Source organism: Macrobrachium nipponense, chromosome 2 (assembly GCF_015104395.2).
Source record: "Macrobrachium nipponense isolate FS-2020 chromosome 2, ASM1510439v2, whole genome shotgun sequence".
NCBI classification, from domain to species: domain Eukaryota; kingdom Metazoa; phylum Arthropoda; class Malacostraca; order Decapoda; family Palaemonidae; genus Macrobrachium; species Macrobrachium nipponense.
In genome coordinates this window covers 45,349,737-45,358,611 of record NC_087201.1, presented here as the reverse complement: position 1 = coordinate 45,358,611, position 8,875 = coordinate 45,349,737, and the positions used below count along the sequence as shown (strand labels likewise).

Below are 8,875 nucleotides of genomic sequence, written 5' to 3'. Positions count from 1 at the left end.
TCATGAGATTAGAGCAGTGGCCACTTCTCTGGCTTTCAAAAGAAATCTGTCCTTATATAAATTCTACATTTTGAAAATGTAAGTTGGTGTTTGCGGTTCATCGTCTAAGAGATATTGAAACTGTAACTGTATGACGATTGTAGTAGTTTGGGGCCTTTTCTTGCGGCTGGTTTGGTGATGGGAAAGCAAGCAAAGGAAGCAACTCTTTCTACAATCTTGTTTCTCCTTGATATAAGGTGTTTATGTTTTTTGGGAAGCCTGGTGGTATGAAGTGCCTGAGTACCCTCCAATCCTTTGGTAGGGTGGTGGTGGTATTTTATTTTAAACATGTACATGGTTTGGAAATAGGTAAAAAAAAAAAAATATTTTCTCAGGTGCATTATTGGTATTGAACCCTGGGCAGGGGTGATTTACCTATCCTTTGTTGGCCATCGGAAATTTCCTTTGCCACAAGGGTCCCACTAAAGTAGTAGGCGCTTACTAGCTTCAGAGCTACCTCTCTACATTATAAGTTGTGTTGACAAAATTTTTTCTGTCCTCTTTTTAGTTAAAGTGTTAGAAATATCCATGCATCCCACCATCCGTTAATGTGAGAATCAGCTATGTAATTACTGGTTAAGTCCCATAATTAAAAATGGCATTTTTATATTAAAATAAGTGCTAATTATACTTACCCAGTAATTATATGATCAGAGCCCACCCTCTGACCCCTAGCATGGTCTTTTCTTTTTAAAGGCATGAAACAAACTGGGCTCTTTGCTGACTAGTGCCTCTCTTACCACGAAAGTGGGTGGGGTCATTGTTACCTAGCCAAAACGAAACAGAAAATTAGCGCAATCTGCGTTTCAGAATTTAACTGTCATGCAAGTGAAACTCTTAGCTATATAATTACTGGGTAAGTATAATTAAAACATTATTTTATTTTATAAATGTCATGTTGCTGTTTTCTATATGAGTTTTGATTAAATGTTTTCCCTCTTTTTAGTTAACACGGGAAAATATTGAACAGTTAAGAGCTGTATTGCCAGAGTTGGCTTCATTATTGGTCGTTGGAGAGGTTATAGCAGTTCCTCCGCTACTTCAAGCAGCATTGAGATCGCAACTAACAAATTCACATACACCGAGGTAGTGTGTCTGAATTTCCATATTTTAATTTTTTGTTATACCTGTATGTCTAATGAAGGAATTGCACTGGAGTTTAATGTTAGCCTTTTTAACATAATTTTTCTTTTAAATTTGAATTTTGCTTATTATTTTCTATTCATTAAACTGTATACCCTTTTGTGGTAATCAGTCCATTATGGGGCAAATTTTCCTAAGCAGATAGTTATAATTTGTTACAAGATCACAGTATTGACAGTGATGTAGTCAAGCAGTTCAGCCTTAATGCAGTGGCCATAGATTTTTAATGACTGACATTTTTTTTGGTATTAAGCTTGTTTCATAATATTACAGTAGTGGGACTTTTGTGAAAGAAGGTAGTGGTGATGTTTATGCATCTGCTGTCACCACAGCTAATTCTGTTACACCTCGCCATACCCCTGATAGAGAAAATGACACTCGAAGTCAACAGAGAAGACCATCCACCTTAAATAGGTGAGGTTTTTATGCTTGCATATTTTGTATAGTCTTAAGTTGGTGATCTGATTAGCAATATTAAGTTTTTTTTGCCTTAGGAAAACTAGCTTTTAGGGGTTTAGCATTGTATTTGTATTGTACTGATGTTACAAATACCCTCAACTAGTTCTGATTTCCATCTGTGATTTGTTACATTTTCATAGAGAGCACCATGAGTCGGAAACAGATACAGAAGAATTTGAGAAAGTAGGCTGCAGTGGAGGCAGTGATGGAACTTTTTCTCCCATGGAGGTAAGTCAGTTTGGAATTGTTTTATAGGTTTAGTGTGATGGATTGTACTTCAGTAAAGAGAAGTCTTCAACTGGGATCATAAAAAAAGCTTCTGCAGCTAAAGAATGGAGAACTCAAAGTAATGGAACATTTTCCCATGACTGGTTTTTATTTTGTGCAAATTTCGAAGTCATTCAGCAGCAACTATTTTTGAAGGTTATGCCAGATGGTCGAGGCTCAATGAAGACAAAACATCATTTTTCTTCGCAAGCTAGTGATTCTAAACACATCAAGTTGGATGGTGGTGAGGAGTCTTCCATGCCTTTAGAAATGAGTGACAACATAAGGTAGGATTTTTTTAGAACTTGAATAACTCTGATCTTATGGATTTTTGGTGATGCAGTATTCCTTTAAAGTTACGTACAAGGTTTTTCTTGATGTTCTTCTTAATTGTTCATAAAAAATAATGTTAACATAATTATGGAATATTGAATACACTTGTGATTTCTTTTATTTTACAGAACAAAAAAAATATGTAATGTTGCATTTCAGTGTTTAAGCATTTTAAATGCATTTTGCGATGAGGTAAATATTTGTCCATTTTTAAATTTTAATGCTTATTAAAAGCATTGAATGGAAAAGATAGATTGTAATACAATATTTTTAACTTATATATAAATTTTAAGATATAAATAGATTTGATGCTTCTGTAGTTGTCTTTGGTTCCTCTTCAATGTTTGTTAAAGCAACAGACTAGAATAGTTTTTAGAATAGTTTTTTGTATAAAGTATAATTTTTTTAGGGGATTACTGAACTCGCCAAAAATCTTATACATAAATGTAAGATTTTATGATTAAGGAATGATATTTTAATACTCTTTACAGTAAGCTGTGTTTATAAAATTACAGTACTTTGATTAAATACATGATTATTTTTTGCAATGACTAGAATCTCCATAAAAATTACTGAAAAGTTTGATATGTATTAATGCCAATGAAATTGCACATCCACATTTTCACTAATTCATCTTCAGAAAGGAATGGTAACTTTAGCTTTGGGCATTTTGTAGAAGAAGAAAATAACTAGACTTGCTTCCTGCTTTTGCTATGTGAGCTGACTTTACTAACCACATGTGGTACCCATGCATTTTCTAAGATCAGTTATTTAAATTTTTTCCTATGCTAATGTATGGAATAGCTGTATTTGGACATGTTTGGCCTGTAATCAAAGAATACTGCACTGTGTTTTTAAAGTAAAACTTTTTGCATAGACCAATTTATTGAAAATATCCTTGAACTGCATGGAATGCATCAGGTGCGTGAAGGCCAGAGTTCCAGATAGCACTGGATACTTTTATTCATGTTTCTCATTCTATTAATGCCAGTCTCCATTTGAGAGTGAGGAAGGTAGAAGGCACTAAAGTTTATGAATAATTGGTTTGTTTAAGAACTTGTTTTATTCTAAAAGCATAGTGTATCACACACCCATTCATCATAGAATAATCTAAATTGCTATTAAGGAAGGAGGTCAAAGCAGATAAGTTTAAGAAGCGTCTTCATTGCCCGAAGTCTATCGGAAGGAAAGACAGGGAGATGTCAAGGGCAGGTTCAAAAGGATAATTTCTCTGCTTAAAAATCTGAAGTGGTAGAATCTAGGGTGGGATGTGTACCATAGGTACAGTTGAAATGGGGATTCCTGAGTGATGCCTCAAGCCTATCCATGCCTTGGACAAGAGGCTGCCCAATTGAGGTTAACTGATCAAAGAGGGTCTTGAGGGAGGGATAACTATGGTTCAGAACTGTGTTCCATTCATGGGTTCTCCTTAGTTCTAGGCTTGTTGATAGTACCATTGTATCTAATTGGGCACCGTGTTTCTGTAAGCAGTCACAGAGGAGGATGGTTTGTTGTCGTCTTTCTTGGGAGAGGATCCTTCTCATTCTTTCAGGGATCCAATAGGATCAGAGGGTTCTGCTTTGTCAGAATCCCAACAGTCTGAGTTGAAAAGACTTAAGGAAGATCAGTCAGCTGATTTGTGAGTGCATTGATGTGGAGATGACCCAAATGCCCTATCTGAACTTGGTCTCATTAATGTGACCACCATTCAAGATTGCCATGGTCACAGCTTTGCTCACGGCGTTGCGAATCAAGTGAACAGCTACATCTTTAGACCAGAACTCCCTGGTGTCTTGCAGATCAATCAACTCCCCCCCCCACCATTGAAATGCTATAGAAGATTTTGTGTACCAAAGAATGCTGAGACTTCTCCCTTACAGTTAGATTTGTCAGCTTGCACTTGGACAAGCAACATATCCCTGGAGTCTTCAACAGGAAGGTATGACTTTTGTGTCAACAGAGTCAGGATGCATGGAGTCAGTGGCCCTTGCCTCCTTTCAGACAGCACCTTGGTTTGATCTTTGTTTGAATACGTTGCTAACTTTGCTGTCACTGGGGTCTCATTTGAGGAAGAGAAGGTGAAGTTACTCATGTTGCTAGCATGGTAGAGAAGGGTGTAGACTTTTATCTCATATGTGAGCATCAATTTATGGACAAACCTCCCCAGCCCTGGCCAGGAATGGAAGTGGAAGAAGGAAAGAGGGGAGCACTTGAGGCAGGCATTTTTCTACTCCAGCTAGATGGCTTCCTGCCTTGCTATTGGGCTGTGTAGCAGTCATTAAGGCAAAACCCTGGATAGTATGCGTTTATCGGGATGGCTACAGAATGTCTTTTAAGAAATGATGCTCCTTACCATCACATGTTCTGATGCTATCCCCAGCTTATCTTCAGGGGTCTTTGAAAACCTGGCCTAGCTGGCAGAGGGGAAGGGGATGATAGAGAAGAATGTCCTCAGTATTGTAGATGATCAATTTCCAGGGTTCTACAGTCTCCCCTTTCAGGCAGAGAAGGCAACTGGCAACTGGAGACTGGTCATTGACACCTCTGTTGAACAAGCGTTTCCTGCAAATGTGGTTCAAGATGGGAGCAGAAAGGTCTGTCTTGGATGCTGTCATAGAGGGAAGTTTCATGCTCTTTTTGGAGTTTCAAATGCCTGTCCATCAAGGACTGGTTACCAGTTTTTAGCTCAGCTTTGAATTACCGACAGCTCCCCAGATGTTCACAATAGGGCTCACCTTATTGTTGACTTTACTATGCTTCTCGTTTTGTCACAACTTGGATATCTGGATAAACTGGGAGAAGTCGGATCTCGTTCCCAAGTATCAGGCAAAGCATCTGAGCATGCTTAAAGACATGGGAGCCATGAGAGTCTCTCCTTTGGACTTGCATGTCAGCAGATTCATGGAGGTTTCTGCACAGTTCCTGTCACCACAAGAACAACCAAGCTGCCTTTGGCAGGTGAAATCATCTGTGGAGAAGTTCATCCTAGACAAGTTACCCCACCTTTGTTTACTTCAGTGGCAACTTCAGGAACATTTGTTGGCCTCACGTTACCTTCCTTCCAACTCTTCCTTTCAACTTGTGCCTGTGACTGGGGAAGACACTGCTTGATGGCTAGATGAAAGGAACCTCCTTTCCTAAACACCGAAGGAGGAATGGGGGTGCACACCTGACCAGCTATTGTTTCTTTTCTTTGGCCAGAGGATGAACTCCAGTGTACAGCAATGTTCAGGAAATGTTAGCAGCAGTGCTAGCCTCACAAGCAGCTGAAGATTGTTTGATGGACCACAGTAGTGTTGATGGGCAACAACAGGACTATAATGGTATATGTCAACAAGCAAGGGCTGTGACAGTCTTCCTCTTCTACTTGTCAGTTAGGCTGTTTGCCAAGCCATGGAATTGTCAACCAAGCACATTCAAGTATGCGGAATGGTTTGGTCGATTAGCTCACCTGCCTGGTGCTTGTTCCCTACACCCTGTGTAGCAGTATGCTGTTTGAGTTTTGGGGAACACTGGTGAATGACCTGTTTGACATTTCTTTAAACTGGATGCTTCTGGTTTTTTGCTCTCTTATGCCATATCCGTGGGTAGCCTTGAAAGACACCCTCCAGCACCATTTGGACAATCTGGGTGTTTATACTATTTTTCTAATTAGTTTGATCCACTAAGTAATAAACCAAATGTAGAATACCCCAAGACCCAAAATGACCCTGGTAGCTCTTTGTTAGTCCACTGCCAAGTGGTTTCCTGATCTGCTGGTGTCACTGGTTGGTATAAAATTTCCAGCTACTTACTTGGAAAGAGAGGCTTTTCTTGCAGACCTGCTTAGATGCTGAGGTACCTTCAAAGATCTGTCTAATGTGTACCAGGGTAAGTGGTCCATCTTCTGTGAATGGTATTATAGAAGGGGGGTCTCTCCAGTTGGAGACTGTTCAAGAGATTGCAAACTTCCTAATTTATCGTTGCTGAGACAAGCTCCTTTTAGTTTTTATGTTAAAGGCTATATCTCTACCTCAAGTCAGGTCTTCAGAATGGAAGCCATAGATCTCTCTGATCTCTCTGCTTTGGCAGAGTTTTCAGTGATGGTAAGGAACTTCAAGCAGTCATGCCCTCTTAGGGTGCTTCACCCTCCACAGTAAGACATGACTCCCATTTCCCAAAGTAAAACTTGGTTGCAGCATGAACCTACACCTCTGACTGTGATCCGACATTTGAAACCGTCTTCCTGCTAGCCTTAGCCTAAGTCAATTTATTGTAAGTTGCATGGGCTTTATCGTCTTGTCCCACACTAGAAAAGTTTGGAATTTCTCATTCTCAGTTGCTCTTGAGTTCAGGGCAAAAACTCAGAACTTGTCTGTTCTTGAAGACAGTCACAAGAGTTTCTTGGTTCCTCTTCTCTAGTACTTTGTTAAGGGTAACCAGATTAGATGCTGTTGTGGTCAATACAGTGCCCCTTTGTTAATACTGGCAGGCATAACTTGTCCAGGAACATCCTTTCTTTATGGCTGCTTCCTGAAATCAGAGTTGGCTTGACTTGTCTGGCAATGTGGACAGTCATAGTTTTTGGAACAGTAAATTTTCAATAGTACAAATAATGAGAGCCAGCAACTGGACACACTAAACCATCTTTATCTCATTTTACCTAAGGGACACCAACCACAAGACCCTGAATCCTTTCTTCTTTGGACCTATAGTGGCTACTCAGCAGATGAACCAGATGAACAGTTGGGTGGGTGGTTCCTGTCTTCCTTTTTCCTTCTCTGCCTGCCTTTGTGAGGCAACATCTCATGCTGAACATGTGCTAGAATGGGCACGTATGCAGGTAAGCTACACAACTGAGCACATAGTCTTAGAGCTTTAGCTTTAAGATACAGTGGTACCTCAACATACGAAAGTTCCAGCTTACAAAAAATTCAAGTTACGAAAGCAAATTCGAAGATTTTTTTGGCTCTACATACGAAAATAGTTCAGGTTATGAAAGGTTGTTGCTGTAAAATCCCGAGATTCACCCGGACCACCGAGAAAAATTATAAAACTCGCGCGCCGCCAACTGAGTAGACTCGCCACCATCCTCCTGCTCTCCCATTGGTTCCTGATGTTAGTCACCGCCGTAAGATCCTGCTCTCCTATTGATCAGCATCTACCCCATGTGCTCTATGTATTCTATTGGTAAAAGGATGCTGTAAATTGAAAAACTTATTCATGCAATACATTTAATAAAAAAACATTAGGTAAAGATAGAATAAAGAATAGAAATGAATGGTTATTATACTGTTTGGTAGTTTCAGTAGTGGAAGAGAGATAATGAAAATTTATGGTTATGTACTGTACTGTGTGCTAGGTAAAAGTGGTTGCTTGGCAATCGTTCGCTACTCGTATAGTGTGAATGTAAACAAAAGGTTGGAAGCTTTTTTTTGTTTGTTTGTTTATTATAGTTAATGGTTACTTAATAATTGTTTGAAATGAGTACATGCAATACATTTAATAAAAAAAATTGTGAATTAGATATCATAAAATATAAAATAAATCAGACTGCTATCATCGAAGCCGCCAAATATTTTCTAGAACTCTTCTTCTGTTTTAATATCATATGTTTCATTATAGCTGTCAGTAACTCGGTATCTCCTTTAGGTAAAGATAGAATAAAGAATGGAAATGAATGGTTATTATAGTGTTGGGTAGTTTCAATAGTTGAAGAGATAAGGAAAATTTATGATTACTAAACTGTGTTCTAGGTAAAAGTGGTTGCTTGGCGATCGTTCGGTACTCGTAGTGCTGAATGTAAACAAAAGGTTGGAAGCTTATTTTGTTTTTTTGTGTATTATAGTTATTGATTATAGTTAATGATTAATTAATAATTATTTGAAATGAGTACATACTGATTATTTATACATTTTATTGGCATATTTTAAGTTTTAGCTTCTTATGTTTAGATGTCAGAATCATAGACTAGGTTACAGTAGCAACTGCTAACATAGGGTAGGCTTATTGCTAAGGGACATATGCTAAAAGTCCTAATATATGCAGTAAAAATGGGGTTGAACATTACATGCAGTTGAATATTACTCAAGTATGTACAGTATTTTGCCTTTTTGGGGTCACATTTCTTCTGTCGGATCGGCATTGTAACCCTAGAACATGTGTTGCAAGCCTGGAAATGTAATTTACTGTGGTGTTTTTGTAGGGCTTGGAATGAATTAGGCAATTTACATGTAAAATGCAGTTCAAGATACGAAAATCTCAGGTTACGAAGGCCGCCTCGGAACGGATTAATTTCGTATTCTGAGGTACCACTGTACAACTCTCTCTGCTCTCCTTTTTAACAGGGAAAGAGGCAATGTTATAGCTATAAACTAAACACAATGATGCATAGTGACCAGATTTTGCTTCCTTCTGACTTGTATCAACCCTCCTGGGGTCAAACTTAATTCACCGAGATTTCATATAAGCAAGAATTCTCAGGCTCAGGGCCCTATTGCTTTTGCATCCCTATGCCAGACCAAGTAGGAGTTACAGGAGTCAATGCTTCACTGTCTACCATCATGATTGGGGACATGCCATTTCATGGTGGAAATTTAACTTTCCAGTGAGGTAAGAGATTACCTCTCACCTAAGAAATTAATCTTCTGCAGAA

The 8,875-nt window shown here is 38.7% G+C and overlaps 1 protein-coding gene across 1 annotated transcript in view; it reads left to right on the top strand.

Annotated features, from left to right (window-relative positions):
- The first annotated feature begins 327 nt into the window (after positions 1 to 327).
- LOC135221176 (rootletin-like) overlaps positions 328 to 8,875 on the top strand; it is a 364,024-nt gene continuing 355,476 nt past the window's right edge. Inside the window, exons 1-5 of the mRNA XM_064259000.1 lie at positions 328 to 336; positions 986 to 1,125; positions 1,456 to 1,596; positions 1,782 to 1,869; positions 2,065 to 2,195. Of these exons, the coding sequence (XP_064115070.1) occupies positions 328 to 336; positions 986 to 1,125; positions 1,456 to 1,596; positions 1,782 to 1,869; positions 2,065 to 2,195 (509 nt within the window). The remainder of the gene's footprint in view (positions 337 to 985; positions 1,126 to 1,455; positions 1,597 to 1,781; positions 1,870 to 2,064; positions 2,196 to 8,875) is intronic.